The sequence below is a fragment of the Oncorhynchus nerka genome, unplaced genomic scaffold, assembly GCF_034236695.1.
Source record: "Oncorhynchus nerka isolate Pitt River unplaced genomic scaffold, Oner_Uvic_2.0 unplaced_scaffold_93___fragment_2___debris, whole genome shotgun sequence".
Taxonomy (NCBI): Eukaryota; Metazoa; Chordata; class Actinopteri; order Salmoniformes; family Salmonidae; genus Oncorhynchus; species Oncorhynchus nerka.
This window is the reverse complement of record NW_027039965.1, coordinates 73,236-94,602: the sequence shown is the minus strand read 5'-3', so window position 1 is coordinate 94,602 and position 21,367 is coordinate 73,236. Positions and strand designations below refer to the sequence as shown.

At 42.7% G+C, this 21,367-nt stretch overlaps 1 protein-coding gene across 1 annotated transcript in view; it reads left to right on the top strand.

Moving 5' to 3' along the window:
- Nucleotides 1-21,367, top strand: part of LOC115124803 (transcription initiation factor TFIID subunit 4-like) — a 46,061-nt gene that overhangs the window by 18,815 nt on the left and 5,879 nt on the right. The window contains exons 7-9 of the mRNA XM_065015599.1: nucleotides 2,940-3,012; nucleotides 3,791-3,905; nucleotides 18,916-19,085. Coding sequence (XP_064871671.1) covers nucleotides 2,940-3,012; nucleotides 3,791-3,905; nucleotides 18,916-19,085 — 358 coding nt within the window. The remainder of the gene's footprint in view (nucleotides 1-2,939; nucleotides 3,013-3,790; nucleotides 3,906-18,915; nucleotides 19,086-21,367) is intronic.

Here is a 21,367-nt window from a genome sequence, read left to right as displayed (position 1 = left end):
AGTGGGGTAAATAAGTGTTTGTTCTAGATTTCCAGAGTTTTGATTGCGTCTTCACTAAATCATTTACATTTACATTTACATTTAAGTCATTTAGCAGACGCTCTTATCCAGAGCGACTTACAAATTGGTGCATTCACCTTATGACCTCCAGTGGAACAGTAGTGCATCTAAATCTTTTCAGGGGGAGGGGGGGTGAGAGGGATTACTTTATCCTATCCTAGGTATTCCTTAAAGAGGTGGGGTTTCAGGTGTCTCCGGAAGGTGGTGATTGACTCCGCTGTCCTGGCGTCGTGAGGGAGTTTGTTCCACCATTGGGGGGCCAGAGCAGCGAACAGTTTTGACTGGGCTGAGCGGGAACTGTACTTCCTCAGTGGTAGGGAGGCGAGCAGGCCAGAGGTGGATGAACGCAGTGCCCTTGTTTGGGTGTAGGGCCTGATCAGAGCCTGGAGGTACTGAGGTGCCGTTCCCCTCACGGCTCCGTAGGCAAGCACCATGGTCTTGTAGCGGAAAAATCCAAGGTCATTTGTCTTGGTATGTACCTAAGCACCAAAGGAGTAATGAGTGAGGTTCCCCAGGCCCCAGAAGTAGAGATGTGTCTCCCAGTGCTCAGAGACTGAGGCAGAGCTGGATGTGGTCCAGTGGGGAACAGCTTCACTGACAGGCTAGGCCAGCACACCACAGACCATACAGAGGCTTAGCCAAGGCAGCTGGCCACGGGGCTGGATCAGTGCACTCCCATGGGGCCTGTGTGTGTGTACGTTTGGTGTGTGTGAATGTGTGTCTACGTTTGGTGTGTTTGTGTGTGTGTGTGTGTGTGTGTGTATGGCTATGCCTGTGCCCAGCGGTGTGTGTGTATACACATGTGAGTCAATGGAGCGCTTTGCTGGCTCACAGGAGAGTCATCCATTGAGACTACCCAAGGTCAGAGCCCGCTGGCATCCGATGCTGGCGGGGACATCCCCTCTCTGAGGACAGACTGGCAGGGTAGCCTGGGCTGAGGCACAGGGCTGGGTGGTGGTGCCCTCCGCACCACTCATCTGCTGCTGCTGGTTGGGAGGGTCGTGGGTGAGGGGAGGTAACTAGGTCATAGCTGGGTCAGTTTGAGAGCTGCTGTGTGTGGCTGCAGCTGTACAGCAGTTACTGTAGTGGAGGACTGTCACAGAGGAGAGGAGACGGACTCTGACTCTGCTCTCCCACCAGACTATTGGCTGGACTGATCCTGTGTCAACTCAATCACCAAAGGTCTGACATTCAAAGCAGTTGTAATTACTAGACTATAGCTCCTGGTATAACACCAGTCTGAAGCTAACACTTGGTTCAGGTTTTGGAACCAGGGAACCCTGTATGTTCTTTATAGTGTGCTCCTAAAACAACCCCAAAAACGTCCCCAATTTTCGATTCTTGAACTTACCTGTGATTTTCTCAAACTGTGTTGTGGGTTTGCCAGAGGTGCTACCTTCTCTATTCTGGCTGCTGAATGTATTTTCCTCTTTGAGGCCCTGCAGGGAATCTCTGGGAGAAATGGCCTCTATCTTTTTCAACCCTTGAACAGTAATATAGCATGTGTCAGGGAATGGAAAACAAGGCTAAAAAATATGCAGTGAGAAGCAAACTGGTGTGAATGGATGGCTGGGCCTCAGGCCTGTCCCACAGCTAGGCTGCATGCTAGGAAGGAAGTGGCTCTATTAGCGCAGAAGCAGCCCCCCTCTCCTCTCCTCTCCTCTCCTCTCCTCTCCTCTCCTCTCCTCTCCTCTCCTCTCCTCTCCTCTCCTCCACTTCCCTCTCCTCTACTTCCCTCTCCTCTCCTCCACTTCTCTCTCCTCTCTTCCTCTTCCCTCTCCTCTCCTCCACTTCCCTCTCCTTTCCTCTCCTCCACTTCCATCTCCTCCACTTCCCTCTCCTCTCCTCCACTTCCCTCTACTCCCCTTCCCTCTCCTCTCTTCCACTTTTATTCTCCTCTCCTCCACTTCCCTCTCCTCTCTTCCTCTTCCCTCTCCTCTCCTCCACTTCCCTCTCCTCATCCCTCTCCTCCACTTCCCTCTCCTCCCCTTCCCTCTGCTCTCTTCCACTTTTCTTCTCCTCTCCTCCACTTCCCTCTCCTCCCCTCCACTTCCGTCTCCTCCACTTCCCTCTCCTCTCCTCCACTTCCCTCTCCTCTCTTCCTCTTCCCTCTCCTCTCCTCCACTTCCGTCTCCTCCACTTCCCTCTCCTCTTCCCTCTCCTCTCCTCCACTTCCCTCTCCTCCCCTTCCCTCTCCTCTCTTCCACTTTTCTTCTCCTCTCCTCCACTTCCCTCTCCTCTCTTCTCCTCTCCTCCACTTCCCTCTCCTCTCCTCCACTTCCCTCTCCTCCCCTTCCCTCTTCTCTCCTCCACTTCCGTCTCCTCTCTTCCTCTTCCCTCTCCTATCCTCCACTTCCCTCTCCTCTTCCCTCTCCTCTCCTCCACTTCCCTCTCCTCCCCTTCCCTCTCCTCTCCTCCACTTCCGTCTCCTCCACTTCCCTCTCCTCTCCTCCACATCCCTCTCCTCCACTTCCCTCTCTTCCTCTTCCCTCTCCTCTCCTCTACTTCCCTCTCCTCTCCTCCACTTCCCTCTCCTCCACTTTCCTCTCCTCCACTTCCCTCTCCTCTCCTCCACTTCCCTCTCCTCTCCTCCACTTTCCTCCACTTTCCTCTCCTCTCCTCCACTTCCTTTTTCTTTACTTTTTTTTTTGTCTTTACTTTTTCACTCTGCTGTTCCTCCTCCCGTTGTTTTATGCGATACACACACACAATCCATTTAAATGTCACACGACCTGCTTGTCATTGATGGGGGTCAACTGTCTAAATTGTATTTACCATTCTTCTTCTTCTTTCTTCTCTCTCTCTCTCTCTCTCTCTCTCTCTCTCTCTCTCTCTCTCTCTCTCTCTCTCTCTCCCTCCCTCTCCCTCTCCCTCCTCAGGGTATCAAGCAAGCGGGAACCTCTGGTTGCCAGGTCAGGATGCCCATGTTGATCACACCATTAAGAACACAAGGTGACTATAGCGTATCTCCATGCCTTGTTACATATTTCCTATGGTACTACAGAGAATCCATATCTCACACCAGACAGATAGGAGAGCTGAGAACAGGTGTTTCCTATCCTGCTGTACCCCATCCTTTCATCAAACATTTACACTGCTACCATCTCACACTGATTCACAAACACTGACTGAACACACTGAATCAAGCCCTAAAACATCTCCTAAATACCATACTGGTCCCCAAAGAGTGTGGTGTGCTCTCAGGTGTGTGTATTTGTGTGTGCATGTGTGTGATCAGAGGTGCATACAAATTCGATTTGCCCCTTCCTCAGATTGCCTGCAGTGAAAGATCTGTAGGTTGTTTTATGTCCATAAATTGGAATGTGGGAAAAGTTTCTAAAAATACTTTGTGCCTCTTGGCTAGGAACATGCCTGTTAAAATCAAGTTTAAATTCACTCTGGCAGTCCTTGTGCCTCTACAAAAAACGTGTCTTCAAGCAGGATGCAGTTTTGGAGTGTAAGGAGAACCGGTGAAGCGCAGTGATATTGACAGAATGATGTTGTCTATACAAACCTGGGGAGAGCTGCCTACGTTGTGATGCTGCTCCTCTGTCTCCCCTGGTCTCCCTCTTCTCTCCCCAGTGTGACAGAGATGGTTAAAGAAAGTCTTCAGACAGGAGCAGGTTTGATGACAATACGAGGGGACAGCTCATAATAATATTACTCTGTGTGTGTGTGTGTGTGTGTGTGTGTGTGTGTGTGTGTGTGTGTGTGTGTTTTCTCCCCTCAGGCACTGTCAGCAAGGGAGCCACGTTCCAAGCAGGCAAAAGTCCTGTGGGTTTTGCTGTTAAGGGCTCTGGAAATCAGAAAAACAAGCTGAACGATCCCGGAGGCGGTTCTTTCAGGTACAAAACGCTGGTTCTGTGCACCTCTTCAGGTAGAGAGGAGAGGGAGGAGAGGAGAGAAAGAGTTTTACTGGGTGTTATGGACAGCCAGCACATGGGGGCAGCATTTCACCAATATAACTTGGATGACTACAGGCTACACTCTCAGCTAAAGACATGAGTTTTCATCCTGTCATTTGCCTGACTCTCTCTCTCTCTCTCTCTCTCTCTCTCTCTCTCTCTCTCTCTCTCTGTCTCTCTGTCTCTCTGTCTCACTCTCTGTCTCTCTGTCTCTCTCTATCTGTCACATAGCAACACTCTCTCTCTCCCAGCCAATAGATCATTCAGAGTAATTCATACTCTCATCAATGCTCTGGATTCCTGTTCCAACTCTTTGGTAGGAATGATAATGAACTACTAAAAGTTAAGCAGGAACAAGTAATTATCGAAAACATGTACATGGATTAACACCAGCCAATGACCCTGTTCTAAATAAAATGGCACAGTGTAGTCTACACTTGTGTTGCCCCCTGTTAATATAGATGTGTATGGTTACCCCCTGTTAATATAGATGTTTATGGTTACCCCCTGTTAATATAGATGTGTATGGTTACCCCCTGTTAATATAGATGTTTATGGTTACCCCCTGTTAATATAGATGTTTATGGTTACCCCCTGTTAATACAGATGTTTATGGTTACCCCCTGTTAATACAGATGTTTATGGTTGCTCCCTGTTAATATAGATGTTTATGGTTACTCCCTGTTAATATAGATGTTTATGGTTACCCCCTGTTAATATAGATGTTTATGGTTACCCCCTGTTAATATAGATGTTTATGGTTACCCCCTGTTAATATAGATGTGTATGGTTGCTCCCTGTTAATATAGATGTTTATGTTTACCCCCTGTTAATATAGATGTTTATGGTTACTCCCTGTTAATATAGATATTTATGGTTACCTCCTGTTAATATAGATGTTTATGGTTACTCCCTGTTAATATAGATGTTTATGGTTACTCCCTGTTAATATAGATGTTTATGGTTACCCCCTGTTAATATAGATGTTTATGGTACCCCCTGTTAATATAGATGTTTATGGTTACTCCCTGTTAATATAGATGTTTATGGTTACCCCCTGTTAATATAAATGTTTATGGTTACCTCCTGTTAATATAGATGTTTATGGTTACCCCCTGTTAATATAGATGTTTATGGTTACTCCCTGTTAATATAGATGTTTATGGTTACACCCTGTTAATATAGATGTTTATGGTTGCCCCCTGTTAATATAGATGTTTATGGTTACCCCCTGTTAATATAGATGTTTATGGTTACCCCCTGTTAATATAGATGTTTATGGTTACCCCCTGTTAATATAGATGTTTATGGTTACCCCCTGTTAATATAGATGTTTATGGTTACCCCCTGTTAATATAGATGCCCTGTTTATGGTTGCCCCCTGTTAATATAGATGTTTATGGTTGCCCCCTGTTAATATAGATGTTTATGGTTACCCCTGTTAATATAGATGTTTATGGTTACCCCCTGTTAATATAGATGTTTATGGTTACCCCCTGTTAATATAGATGTTTATGGTTACCCCCTGTTAATATAGATGTTTATGGTTGCTCCCTGTTAATATAGATGTTTATGGTTGCTCCCTGTTAATATAGATGTTTATGGTTGCCCCCTGTTAATATAGATGTTTATGGTTACCCCCTGTTAATATAGATGTTTATGGTTGCTCCCTGTTAATATAGATGTTTATGGTTGCCCCCTGTTAATATAGATGTTTATGGTTACCTCCTGTTAATATAGATGTTTATGGTTACCTCCTGTTAATATAGATGTTTATGGTTGCCCCCTGTTAATATAGATGTTTATGGTTACCTCCTGTTAATATAGATGTTTATGGTTACCCCCTGTTAATATAGATGTTTATGGTTACCCCCTGTTAATATAGATGTTTATGGTTACCCCCTGTTAATATAGATGTTTATGGTTACCCCTGTTAATATAGATGTTTATGGTTACCCTGTTAATATAGATGTTTATGGTTACCCCCTGTTAATATAGATGTTTATGTTAATATAGATGGTTACCCCCTGTTAATATAGATGTTTATGGTTACCCCTGTTAATATAGATGTTTATGGTTACCCCCTGTTAATATAGATGTTTATGGTTACCCCTGTTAATATAGATGTTTATGGTTACCCCTGTTAATATAGATGTTTATGGTTACCCCCTGTTAATATAGATGTTTATGGTTACCCCCTGTTAATATAGATGTTTATGGTTACCCCCTGTTAATATAGATGTTTATGGTTACCCCTGTTAATATAGATGTTTATGGTTACCCCCTGTTAATATAGATGTTTATGGTTACCCCCTGTTAATATAGATGTTTATGGTTACCCCCTGTTAATATAGATGTTTATGGTTACCTCTGTTAATATAGATGTTTATGGTTACCCCCTGTTAATATAGATGTTTAGATGTTAATATAGATGTTTATGGTTACCCCTGTTAATATAGATGTTTATGGTTACCCCTGTTAATATAGATGTTTATGGTTGCCCCCCCCTGTTAATATAGATGTTTATGGTTACCCCTGTTAATATAGATGTTTATGGTTACCCCTGTTAATATAGATGTTTATAGATGTTTACCCCTGTTAATATAGATGTTTATGGTTACCCCTGTTAATATAGATGTTTATGGTTACCCCTGTTAATATAGATGTTTATGGTTACCCCCTGTTAATATAGATGTTTATGGTTACCCCCTGTTAATATAGATGTTTATGGTTACCCCTGTTAATATAGATGTTTATGGTTGCCCCCTGTTAATATAGATGTTTATGGTTGCCCCTGTTAATATAGATGTTTATGGTTACCCCTGTTAATATAGATGTTTATGGTTATGGTTACCCCTGTTAATATAGATGTTTATGGTTACCCCTGTTAATATAGATGTTTTATGGTTACCTCCCTGTTAATATAGATGTTTATGGTTACTCCCTGTTAATATAGATGTTTATGGTTACCCCCTGTTAATATAGATGTTTATGGTTACCCCTGTTAATATAGATGTTTATGGTTACTCCCTGTTAATATAGATGTTTATGGTTACCCCTGTTAATATAGATGTTTATGGTTACCCCTGTTAATATAGATGTTTATGGTTACCCCTGTTAATATAGATGTTTATGGTTACCCCTGTTAATATAGATGTTTATGGTTACCCCTGTTAATATAGATGTTTATGGTTGCTCCCTGTTAATATAGATGTTTATGGTTACCCCTGTTAATATAGATGTTTATGGTTACCCCCTGTTAATATAGATGTTTATGGTTACCCCTGTTAATATAGATGTTTAATATAGATGTTTATGGTTACCCCCTGTTAATATAGATGTTTATGGTTACCCCTGTTAATATAGATGTTTATGGTTGCCCCTGTTAATATAGATGTTTATAGGTTTTACCCCTGTTAATATAGATGTTTATGGTTACCCCCTGTTAATATAGATGTTTATGGTTACTCCCTGTTAATATAGATGTTTATGGTTGTTACCCCCCCCTGTTAATATAGATGTTTATGGTTACCTCCTGTTAATATAGATGTTTATGGTTACCTCCTGTTAATATAGATGTTTATGGTTGCCCCCTGTTAATATAGATGTTTATGGTTACCTCCTGTTAATATAGATGTTTATGGTTACCCCTGTTAATATAGATGTTTATGGTTACCCCTGTTAATATAGATGTTTATGGTTACCCCTGTTAATATAGATGTTTATGGTTACCCCTGTTAATATAGATGTTTATGGTTACCCCTGTTAATATAGATGTTTATGGTTACCCCTGTTAATATAGATGTTTATGATGTTTTGTTACCCCCTGTTAATATAGATGTTTATGGTTGCCCCCTGTTAATATAGATGTTTATGGTTACCCCTGTTAATATAGATGTTTATGGTTACCCCTGTTAATATAGATGTTTATGGTTACCCCTGTTAATATAGATGTTTATGGTTACCCCTGTTAATATAGATGTTTATGGTTACCCCTGTTAATATAGATGTTTATGGTTACCCCTGTTAATATAGATGTTTATGGTTACTCCCTGTTAATATAGATGTTTATGGTTACTCCCTGTTAATATAGATGTTTATGGTTACCCCCTGTTAATTAGATGTTTACCCCTGTTAATATAGATGTTTATGGTTACCCCTGTTAATATAGATGTTTATGGTTACCTCCTGTTAATATAGATGTTTATGGTTGCCCCCTGTTAATATAGATGTTTATGGTTACCCCCTGTTAATATAGATGTTTATGGTTACCCCTGTTAATATAGATGTTTATGGTTACCCCTGTTAATATACCCCTGTTAATATAGATGTTTATGGTTACCCCCTGTTAATATAGATGTTTATGGTTACCCCTGTTAATATAGATGTTTATGGTTAATGTTAATATAGATGTTTATGGTTACCCCCTGTTAATATAGATGTTTATGGTTACCCCTGTTAATATAGATGTTTATGGTTACCCCTGTTAATATAGATGTTTATGGTTACCCCTGTTAATATAGATGTTTATGGTTACCCCCTGTTAATATAGATGTTTATGGTTACCCCTGTTAATATAGATGTTTATGGTTGCCCCCTGTTAATATAGATGTGTTTATGGTTGCCCCTGTTAATATAGATGTTTATGGTTACCCCTGTTAATATAGATGTTTATGGTTACCCCTGTTAATATAGATGTTTATGGTTACCCCCTCCTGTTAATATAGATGTTTATGGTTACCCCTGTTAATATAGATGTTTATGGTTACTCCCTGTTAATATAGATGTTTATGGTTACCCCTGTTAATATAGATGTTTATGGTTACCCCTGTTAATATAGATGTTTATGGTTACCCCCTGTTAATATAGATGTTTATGGTTACTCCCCCCCTGTTAATATAGATGTTTATGGTTACCCCCTGTTAATATAGATGTTTATGGTTACCCCCTGTTAATATAGATGGTTACTCCTGTTAATATAGATGTTTATGGTTACTCCTGTTAATATAGATGTTTATGGTTACTCCTGTTAATATAGATGTTTATGGTTGCCCCCTGTTAATATAGATGTTTATGGTTACCCCTGTTAATATAGATGTTTATGGTTACCCCTGTTAATATAGATGTTTATGGTTACCCCTGTTAATATAGATGTTTAGATGTTTATGGTTACCTCCTGTTAATATAGATGTTTATGGTTACCCCCTGTTAATATAGATGTTTATGGTTACCCCCTGTTAATATAGATGTTTATGGTTACCCCCTGTTAATATAGATGTTTATGGTTACCCCCCTGTTAATATAGATGTTTATGGTTGCCCCTGTTAATATAGATGTTTATGGTTGCCCCCTGTTAATATAGATGTTTATGGTTACCCCTGTTAATATAGATGTTTATGGTTACCCCTGTTAATATAGATGTTTATGGTTACCCCCTGTTAATATAGATGTTTATGGTTACCCCCTGTTAATATAGATGTTTATGGTTACCCCCTGTTAATATAGATGTTTATGGTTACCCCCTGTTAATATAGATGTTTATGGTTTTGTTAACCCCTGTTAATATAGATGTTTATGGTTACCCCCTGTTAATATAGATGTTTATGGTTGCCCCTGTTAATATAGATGTTTATGGTTACCCCTGTTAATATAGATGTTTATGGTTACCCCCTGTTAATATAGATGTTTATGGTTACCCCCTGTTAATATAGATGTTTATGGTTGCCCCTGTTAATATAGATGTTTATGGTTGCCCCCTGTTAATATAGATGTTTATGGTTGCCCTGTTAATATTGTTAATATAGATGTTTATGGTTACCCCTGTTAATATAGATGTTTATGGTTACCCCTGTTAATATAGATGTTTATGGTTACCCCTGTTAATATAGATGTTTATGGTTACCCCCTGTTAATATAGATGTTTATGGTTACCCCTGTTAATATAGATGTTTATGTTAATATAGATGTTACCCCCTGTTAATATAGATGTTTATGGTTACCCCCTGTTAATATAGATGTTTATGGTTACTCCCTGTTAATATAGATGTTTATGGTTACCCCCTGTTAATATAGATGTTTATGGTTACCCCCTGTTAATATAGATGTTTATGGTTACCCCTGTTAATATAGATGTTTATGGTTACTCCCTGTTAATATAGATGTTTATGGTTACCTCCTGTTAATATAGATGTTTATGGTTTCCCTGTTAATATAGATGTTTATGGTTACCTCCTGTTAATATAGATGTTTATGGTTACCCCTGTTAATATAGATGTTTATGGTTACCCCCCCTGTTAATATAGATGTTTAGTTACCCCTGTTAATATAGATGTTTATGGTTACCCCCTGTTAATATAGATGTTTATGGTTACCCCTGTTAATATAGATGTTTATGGTTACCCCCCCTGTTAATATAGATGTTTATGGTTACCCCTGTTAATATAGATGTTTATGGTTACCCCTGTTAATATAGATGTTTATGGTTGCCCCCTGTTAATATAGATGTTTATGGTTGCCCCCTGTTAATATAGATGTTTATGGTTACCCCCTGTTAATATAGATGTTTATGGTTACCCCTGTTAATATAGATGTTTATGGTTACCCCTGTTAATATAGATGTTTATGGTTGCTCCCTGTTAATATAGATGTTTATGGTTGCCCCCTGTTAATATAGATGTTTATGGACCCCCTGTTAATATAGATGTTTATGGTTACCTCCCTGTTAATATAGATGTTTATGGTTGCCCCTGTTAATATTATGGTTACCTCCTGTTAATATAGATGTTTATGGTTACCCCTGTTAATATAGATGTTTATGGTTACCCCCTGTTAATATAGATGTTTATGGTTACCTCCTGTTAATATAGATGTTTATGGTTACCCCTGTTAATATAGATGTTTATGGTTACCCCCTGTTAATATAGATGTTTATGGTTACCCCCTGTTAATATAGATGTTTATGGTTACCCCTGTTAATATAGATGTTTATGGTTGCCCCCTGTTAATATAGATGTTTATGGTTACCCCTGTTAATATAGATGTTTATGGTTACCCCCTGTTAATATAGATGTTTATGGTTACCCCCTGTTAATATAGATGTTTATGGTTACCCCTGTTAATATAGATGTTTATGGTTACCCCTGTTAATATAGATGTTTATGGTTACCCCCTGTTAATATAGATGTTTATGGTTGCCCCTGTTAATATAGATGTTTATGGTTGTTTATGGTTACCCCTGTTAATATAGATGTTTATGGTTACCCCTGTTAATATAGATGTTTATGGTTACCCCTGTTAATATTATGGTTACCCCCTGTTAATATAGATGTTTATGGTTACCCCCTGTTAATATAGATGTTTATGGTTACCCCCTGTTAATATAGATGTTTATGGTTGCCCCTGTTAATATAGATGTTTTGTTTATGGTTGCCCCTGTTAATATAGATGTTTATGGTTACCCCTGTTAATATAGATGTTTATGGTTGCCCCCTGTTAATATAGATGTTTATGGTTACCTCCTGTTAATATAGATGTTTATGGTTACCTCCTGTTAATATAGATGTTTATGGTTGCCCCTGTTAATATAGATGTTTATGGTTACCCCCTGTTAATATAGATGTTTATGGTTACCTCCCTGTTAATATAGATGTTTATGGTTACCCCTGTTAATATAGATGTTTATGGTTACCCCCTGTTAATATAGATGTTTATGGTTACCCCCTGTTAATATAGATGTTTATGGTTACCCCTGTTAATATAGATGTTTATGGTTACCCCTGTTAATATAGATGTTTATGGTTACCCCCTGTTAATATGTTAATATAGATGTTTATGGTTGCCCCTGTTAATATAGATGTTTATGGTTGCCCCTGTTAATATAGATGTTTATGGTTACCCCTGTTAATATAGATGTTTGTTACCCCCTGTTAATATAGATGTTTATGGTTACCCCTGTTAATATAGATGTTTATGGTTGCCCCTGTTAATATAGATGTTTATGGTTTGCCCCTGTTAATATAGATGTTTATGGTTACCCCCTGTTAATATAGATGTTTATGGTTACCCCCTGTTAATATAGATGTTTATGGTTGCTCCCTGTTAATATAGATGTTTATGGTTACCCCCTGTTAATATAGATGTTTATGGTTACCCCCTGTTAATATAGATGTTTATGGTTACCCCCTGTTAATATAGATGTTTATGGTTACTCCCTGTTAATATAGATGTTTATGGTTACCCCCTGTTAATATAGATGTTTATGGTTGCCCCTGTTAATATAGATGTTTATGGTTATGGTTGCTCCCTGTTAATATAGATGTTTATGTTTACCCCCCCCCCCCTGTTAATATAGATGTTTATGGTTACCCCCTGTTAATATAGATGTTTATGGTTACTCCCTGTTAATATAGATGTTTATGGTTACCCCCTGTTAATATAGATGTTTATGGTTACCCTCCCTCCAGGTTCTTCAGCTCGTTTCATCTTTGTAAAAAACGTGTTCATGAAAAATGATCTTTACGATCTGACCTATAAGTATAGGTGCTTATATGTGTGTACAAGCGTGATTGCGAGCACATCGCAGTTTGTGTGTGCGTGCGTATGTATGTACATTTTCCTGTCCTGCTACAGATTCAAAATGTAACGAGTACTTTTGGGTGTGGGAAAATGTAAGGAGTAAAATGTGCATTATTTTATTTATGAATGTAGGTGAGTTAAGTAAAGTACAGATACCCCCCAAAATACTTAAGTAGTACTTCAAAGTATTTTTACTTAGTTACTTTACGCTGGCTCCGAGCCCATAGTAGGCCACCGGGTTCATGGTAATGGCCTCCCTTCCTGAGGGGAAATTAGCCGCCCCGGGCCCTGATTGATAAACCAATAAATCTTTAGTGGCCTTGATAATTAAGCTGTCAGGGCTGCTTGTTACTGACAACCTTTTCCCTCTGGTGCTTCTGCCTCCATGTTTACACAAACCACGCATTGCCTCCCTGCCCTAGCAGTGCACTATACTGGCTAACCATACAGTACATAGGCTACACACTAGTTTCATGTCAGATCAATCAAATAGGGTTCATATATCCTCACCAGCACTACCCCTCTACTCTGCTGGTTGACATGGATTAGGAATCCCTGTTGTCTGGCTGTGTAGTGTAGTAGTCCCTGGTAGGGCAGGGCTGTATGTATGTACCTCTATACTGTTCCCCTCCTGAGGACATAAGAGCATGTTGGAACAGAGCCCTGTGGCGTGTATATTCTCTCACCTCAGAGCACTCTCAGCCACTCCCTCCCAGCATGGGTGCACAATAGGCCAGAAATGGGGAGGGATGGTGGGAGTCTCCCCCCTCCTTAAAATAGTGATGATCCTGAGATTGTACTGTAGGCATTTTTTTGTTTGATCTTAAATACTCCCCCCTCCTTCCACTCCCCAGTGTTGTGCTATGTAGATGGTGTTTTGTATAACATCATTACATTTTACATTTAAATTACATTTAAGTCATTTAGCAGACGCTCTTATCCAGAGCGACTTACAAATTGGTGCATTCACCTTATGACATCCAGTGGAGCAGCCACTTTACAATAGTGCATCTAAATCTTTTAAGGGGGGTGAGAAGGATTACTTTATCCTATCCTAGGTATTCCTTAAAGAGGTGGGGTTTCAGGTGTCTCCGGAAGGTGGTGATTGACTCCGCTGTCCTGGCATCGTGAGGGAGTTTGTTCCACCATTGGGGGGCCAGAGCAGCGAACAGTTTTGACTGGGCTGAGCGGGAACTGTACTTCCTCAGTGGTAGGGAGGCGAGCAGGCCAGAGGTGGATGAACGCAGTGCCCTTGTTTGGGTGTAGGGCCTGATCAGAGCCTGGAGGTACTGAGGTGCCGTTCCCCTCACAGCTCCGTAGGCAAGCACCATGGTCTTGTAGCAGATGCGAGCTTCAACTGGAAGCCAGTGGAGAGAGCGGAGGAGCGGGGTGACGTGAGAGAACTTGGGAAGGTTGAACACCAGACGGGCTGCGGCGTTCTGGATGAGTTGTAGGGGTTTAATGGCACAGGCAGGGAGCCCAGCCAACAGCGAGTTGCAGTAATCCAGACGGGAGATGACAAGTGCCTGGATTAGGACCTGCGCCGCTTCCTGTGTGAGGCAGGGTCGTACTCTGCGGATGTTGTAGAGCATGAACCTACAGGAACGGGCCACCGCCTTGATGTTAGTTGAGAACGACAGGGTGTTGTCCAGGATCACGCCAAGGTTCTTAGCGCTCTGGGAGGAGGACACAGTGGAGTTGTCAACCGTGATGGCGAGATCATGGAACGGGCAGTCCTTCCCGGGAGGAAGAGCAGCTCCGTCTTGCCGAGGTTCAGCTTGAGGTGGTGATCCGTCATCCACACTGATATGTCTGCCAGACATGCAGAGATGCGATTCGCCACCTGGTCATCAGAAGGGGGAAAGGAGAAGATTAATTGTGTGTCGTCTGCATAGCAATGATAGGAGAGACCATGTGAGGTTATGACAGAGCCAAGTGACTTGGTGTATAGCGAGAATAGGAGAGGGCCTAGAACAGAGCCCTGGGGGACACCAGTGGTGAGAGCACATGGTGAGGAGACGGATTCTCGCCACGCCACCTGGTAGGAGCGACCTGTCAGGTAGGACGCAATCCAAGCGTGGGCCGCGCCAGAGATGCCCAACTCTGAGAGGGTGGAGAGGAGGATCTGATGGTTCACAGTATCGAAGGCAGCCGATAGGTCTAGAAGGATGAGAGCAGAGGAGAGAGAGTTAGCTTTAGCAGTGCGGAGCGCCTCCGTGATACAGAGAAGAGCAGTCTCAGTTGAATGACTAGTCTTGAAACCTGACTGATTTGGATCAAGAAGGTCATTCTGAGAGAGATAGCGGGAGAGCTGGCCAAGGACGGCACGTTCAAGGGTTTTGGAGAGAAAAGAAAGAAGGGATACTGGTCTGTAGTTGTTGACATCGGAGGGATCGAGTGTAGGTTTTTCAGAAGGGGTGCAACTCTCGCTCTCTTGAAGACGGAAGGGACGTAGCCAGCGGTCAGGGATGAGTTGATGAGCGAGGTGAGGTAAGGGAGAAGGTCTCCGGAAATGGTCTGGAGAAGAGAGGAGGGGATAGGGTCAAGCGGGCAGGTTGTTGGGCGGCCGGCCGTCACAAGACGCGAGATTTCATCTGGAGAGAGAGGGAGAAAGAGGTCAGAGCACAGGGTAGGGCAGTGTGAGCAGAACCAGCGGTGTCGTTTGACTTAGCAAACGAGGATCGGATGTCGTCGACCTTCTTTTCAAAATGGTTGACGAAGTCATCTGCAGAGAGGGGGGATTCAGGAGGGAGGAGAAGGTGGCAAAGAGCTTCCTAGGGTTAGAGGCAGATGCTTGGAATTTAGAGTGGTAGAAAGTGGCTTTAGCAGCAGCGACAGAAGAGGAAAATGTAGAGAGGAGGGAGTGAAAGGATGCCAGGTCCGCAGGGAGGCGAGTTTTTCTCCATTTCCGCTCGGCTGCCCGGAGCCCTGTCAGATTTGTATTGTTTCCCTTTGTAAAGAATATAATGCTAGGGTTGAGTAGATAAGTGGATAGGGGTTGAATAGACTAGGATCTCAGAGATTCAATTCATAACCAGTCAAACATGGTTCAAATATAATCAACCAGGCATAACCCCTCTAGTGTCTCCACCTTGACCTGTGTATTTATTTATCTGTTGTGATGTGATGTGTTGTTATGTGCTGTGATTTGTTGCGTTGTGTTGTTATGTGCTGTGTTATGTGCTGTGTTGGTGTGTGCTGTTTTGGGATGTGCTGTGTTGGGCTGTGTTGTGCTTGTTGTGTTGTGCTATGTTATGTGCTGTGTTGGGATGTGCTGTGTTGTGTTGCGTTATGTTGTTATGTGCTGTGCTGTGATGTGTTGTGTTGTACTGGGTTGTGTTCAGACCGCAGGGCCTGTGGGGTTCCCGGTGAGTTCCAGTGTGCTCTGCTGTGGTGACCATTGACCTACTGACAGACAGACAGGCAGCCACAGTGTAGGTTTACAGTGCTGAGTGGAAGCAGCTGGTCTCTCCCTCCATGCTTTCTGTAAACACCCAACATCCGCTTTAATCACAGCCGGCCCTCATCCCCTAGTTCTCAGCCCTCAGCCATCTCAGACGTCAGCCCCCTCAGCCCAATGCCGCGACAGGTAGCCTAGTGGTTAGATCGTTGGGCCAGTAACCAAAAGGTTGCTGGATCGAATCCCGAGCTGTTAAGGTAAAAATCTGTCGTTCTGCCCCTGATCAAGGCAGTTAACCCACTGTTCCCCGGTAGGCCGTCATTGTAAATAAGAATTTGTTCTTAACTGACTAGCCTAGTTAAATAAAGGTTCAAATGCCAGCAGTGAGCTCACCATCATTCCCCCAAATCCTCCTGCCCACTCTATGTCTGGTCTGGGTCATACGTCCCTCTACCCCGGCCCCCATCCAGCTCATTCACGTCCAGACCAGGCCGGACACACAGTGAGGGAACGTGTTTAAACTACAGTACACTGGCTTTGATACATATTGGCAGCAGTCAGCGTTGTCTAAAGCGACAGGCTGTAGTGCACATTGAGGAAGCTGCAGTGGCCTGAGCCTGTGTGTGTGACTGTGTGTGTGACTGTGTGTGTGTGTCTCACTCACTGTGAGTTATGACTAGCTACATGGAGGGGTCTCAGGGGTGTTAGTCACTCAGATGGCTCGGTGGACGACCCCTACCTTGGCACAGGGGGCACTCTCTGGGGGGAGGTATCAGAGACGATCCCTGTCTGGCCCTGGATCCTGGCTCTTCCCTGACTGGATGCCCCCTTTCCACACATACACATGCTCCTTCTAAATGGCAGAGCAATCCAACTCCCCACCTACGGCGTGCCCTCTCCCATCCAGGCTTGATATGGAAAATACATGCATAAGTATTAATGTTGCTCTCGGTGTCATGTCCCGCAGCAAAGCCAAACCAATCATTGAGAGGTGTCTTTTCCTCCATAGGAACCTAATTATATCTCACCTTTATTAGTGAGAGGAGAAGGTACTGTACATTCGTTCAGGAGTCTTTTTGTTATGCGTTTCATATCTAATTCCTTCCTTTTAATGTTAGCCTTGTCTTGCATTTCCATTTGGTTGTAGATCCCCCCCAAACACAGGAGACATCTAGCTGTGCTATTAAGAATCAGGAATAAGGGAGTTATTTGCATGTCCACTAGCTGTGTTGTGTAACTTTATGTGTTATTCATCATTACATATGATGGTTTATTTATTGAATGGATATTGAGGTTAGGAGGCCAGGGTGTTGATGAAGATGACGGTGGTGAAGACGAAGGTGTATAGCCTACAGTAGGAGGGAGAGATATAATAATAACATAATAATCTCCTTTATCATGAGAGTGTTGTTGGGTAGATTCTACATGGAGGTTCATTATTAGACTCAGAGAGAGTAGGACTGGGACTGGCAGGGTGAGTAGAGGGTCTAGTGAGATCTCTTGGTGTAGGAAGGAGCTCTAATCGTCTTTGTCAACCTCCTGCCGGGATGCCAGGACTCATATAGGTGCTCGTCACATTACAGAGGAACAGGGAGACATCAGCGGGGTGCAATGCCTGCTGCTGACGATGGCGATGTGTTCCCACACATGGACGCCCGCCCGCTGCGGGCAGAGAGAACAAGGCAGCATCAACGTGCATGGCCCCCGCAACACGTAACTTCTGACGGTCGGAACCAGCGGCTGCTGGCGGTGCGAACGCCAATTCCTTTAGAGGGGAGGTGAAGGAACGGGCGAGGGAAGCAGTGAGCGGCTGCCCTGTGTGTGTTCTGTGGTTCTCTGTGCCCTCTGTCACCGCCACTTAGTGGTTCCTCCAGCCCAGCGAGCGAGGGAGGGAGGCAGTGTTTCCATGGATGATGAGCTCAGGGCATTGCCAGCCACAACCAGGTTACCAAAGCACTCATCCCCTGTTAGGGTACTCACTCATAGAGAGACTGGAAAGAGGATTTAGGCCTGGCCACTGTCAATGTCAGATTCACCCAAAACCTAAAATTTAAGTTGAACTGTTTGGGTCAGACACTCCATTCTTTTAATGATGGTCATCCTTGGGGAGGATCTTGACCTCAATAGGTCTTCTTGGTCCTTTATCCCCTTGTTACTGTTTACCTCAAATACGATACCTAATACATTTTACTGATCCAAACCTATGTATGAATTCTAAAAAAGCTCATATTTAAGAAAATGAACAATGTATTGAGAAGCCAGATCGTGTTGTGATTCAAAATGGTGGTGGATATTTCCACTGGACGTGTACTGGATGATGTTGCTGTTCTCAGCAGAGTGGTCTGTATACAGTGTTTGTTGATATTAGTATATTGCCAGATTCATCACACAGCAGTTCCAATCCTCCTGTGCATCCTTACCCAGCTCCCCGCCATCCAAACGTTGTCAATCCTACTATATGCTGACTCAAATGGACTCTGGATGGAATAAAGCCTATTAAAATAGTGTATTATTATGATCAGCTTATACACCTCTGAATCATAACAATGCAAGTGCATACACTACTTTCCCTGTACGATTGAACCTTGAATGAAATGAGAAAATCTGTCAGTTTTCCACAGGAACAGCCCTGTAATTGTCTATAGGGACATGTAAACTAATACTGTAAAAGGGATACATACAATATTGTTTTATACAGACATTGTTGTAAGAGTTCATGTACAGATGTAGGATCTTAATTTGAGGCAGTTTGCTACAGCAGCAACAGGACATTTGAATTATTATGTGGATTATAATTCATTACCATTTTTGTAGGAGTTGGTACATTTTTCATGAGGGCAAAACAAGTCTGACACTTCTAAGTGGAAATTACAACTTTAGATTTATTTTTAAAACTCAAATACACAACAAGTTTGCAGAAACAAACTACATATATAGAGCCCTTAAAACATGGATCCTCCATCTATTTGTTTCCAGGGATGATGATGACATTAACGATGTGGCGTCCATGGCGGGGGTGAACCTGAATGAAGAGAGCGCTCGTATCCTGGCAACCAACTCTGAGCTGGTGGGGACACACATCCGCTCCTGTAAAGATGAGGCCTTCCTTCACCCGGGCCTGTTACACAGACGCATCCTGGAGACAGGTACGGACAGTACACTACTACAGTACATTATAGTACATGATGACACCCTCACTAGAGAAACCTCTGGAGAATACCCATATTGTATATGATGAGGACTTGTTCACAGCAATAGAACATTAGAAGTTGCATGCACAGTAAGTCTTTAAAGTCATTAAATGATAGAGAATTGAGGTGGAATCATGTACAGTATCGTTGTCTTCACGGTTAGTATTATCTCCAGGTCCATAATAATAATTCCATAATCATCAAGTGTTGCCAATGATGCTGATCTTCATTTTCATCATAGTGATTATTATCTTCAGATTGATCTTGAATTTATTCATGAACGTGTACCAAACAGAATCATGTTCCTTCAAACGTGTGTTGGTTTAGAAAATATAGGCCAGACCCCTGTCTGTGTGTGTGTGTGTGTGTGTCTGCGTGTGTGTGTGTGTGTGATGAAATCTGTCTGTTAGCTTTGTGTTTTCTTGTATTCTCCTTGTTGTTTCTGCGTCTGTAGTGTCATCACTAAAGACAGACAGTTTGATTTACTTCCCCTGATGGGAGGTTGCAGGCCAGGCCGGAGCAGACGCTCCTTTCTGCCCTCCCTCATTTTAAACTTGGTGCACTTAACAGTTCTTTCACCTCCTTTAATGAATTCTTCAGTGTCTGTCTGAACTTACTAGACCCCAGGCCCTGACATAAATACTTTATAGAGCTGTCTTTTGAAGGCTGCTTGTCAGATTGTCCTGTGGACTGAAGGAAGAGAGTTCAGAGTTACAAGACTGGATTTAGTTCTTCTTCTGTCTTTTGATTGGAGCTCCACATTCAGATACTGTCCTATTTGCGAATGTGAGATGATTCACGGACCAGTGGAATCAGTCTCTGTTCATATTAGAATTCATGTGAGGGTTTACCATGTGATAGACTAGTATCTACAATGTATTGGCCTCTCGTTAGGCACATTCAATGGTGGTACTGGTAAATGGCACTTTGTTACACTTCAGGCCTTTTTGCACTGTGTCGGAAATGTCTAAGCCTAATGTGTGAAAGTGCAATTCAATAATATTACCATAAACAACTAAGTCTTGAATACACGTTGCATTATAAATCACACAGTAGAATAGAATTCAAACACAACAGGGAGTTTTAGCGCTAATATGTTTATTCTTGTTTTACCTCAATTAAGTATCCACGGTGACGGTGACAATGAGGCCCAGAGGTCATGTGCTGTTAGACGGTACATTGGTGAGGTTGTTATCCCGTCGCCTTGGGGAGGAGGGGGTTAAAAATGTAAATCTTGCTCTGGGGGCTTGGTGCTGTGCGGGGGCCGGGTGGGTGGGAGGCCATGGTGCCCCCTGCTGGGGAAGTGGCACTTGGGCGGCTTTGTTGTGTCAGTGATGGGCTGTGGAGAACTCTCAGCTGGCAGCAGAACCAAGGGAGGCTCCCCAGCCTGCCAACTCTGCTCAATCAGAGGCTATTGGGGATGTGGTCCTTCTCACACAGTGGTACACAGCCCTGACTCACCCCTCTGCTTCATGCTGCCCTCTGCTCTCTGCTGCCACCACTGGACAGGGAGATGTACAGCGGGGCAGGATAGATTCAGATCCGGTGAGGATCTTTCAGAAAGTCCAGGAGCTTGTTTCTCTCTCCCTGTTTCTTTCTTTCTCCTTTTTTCTCTTTCTATCTCTTCCCATAATTCTCTCTCCTCTCACCCCCTTCTCTCTTTCTATCTCTCTTCTTTCTCCCTCTCTCTATTGTTCTTCAGGCTTGTCCTTGAGCCGTGGGCCAGTTTCATTTGTGAAACCGCAAGCAGCAACTCCCTCCTGACTCCCAGCGCCTAGAACATATGCACAGCTGGAGTTCTCTAGAATAGCCTCTCAAAGTATATGTGCACTGGTACCTCAGAGGTCCAATTCTGCAGAGACACATGCAGAAGGACTCAACTCCAGAGAGACTCACTCGTGTTCAGTGCAGAAAGTTCACTTTTCGCTATTTAAGGGTAGATGAGATTACCAGTAAATACAGTACAAAATAAAGCCTGTTAAGGTGGTTGGAAACTAACACTAAAGCAATTCAATGCTGTTTAGACTCTCCTATAATGCTGTTTAGACTCTCCTATAATGCTGTTTAGACTCTCCTGTCTTAAGCCAGGTGCTGGTGTGGACTACATTGTACATTGAGGAAGGTATTTATTATTTCATAGAGACCTTGGCTTTCTTTGTCTCGGTGCCTTAAAGATCTCAGTTTGTTGGCGAGTGGAAGCCTTTAGTATTTTTCCTTTTGACATCGCTTACGACCCA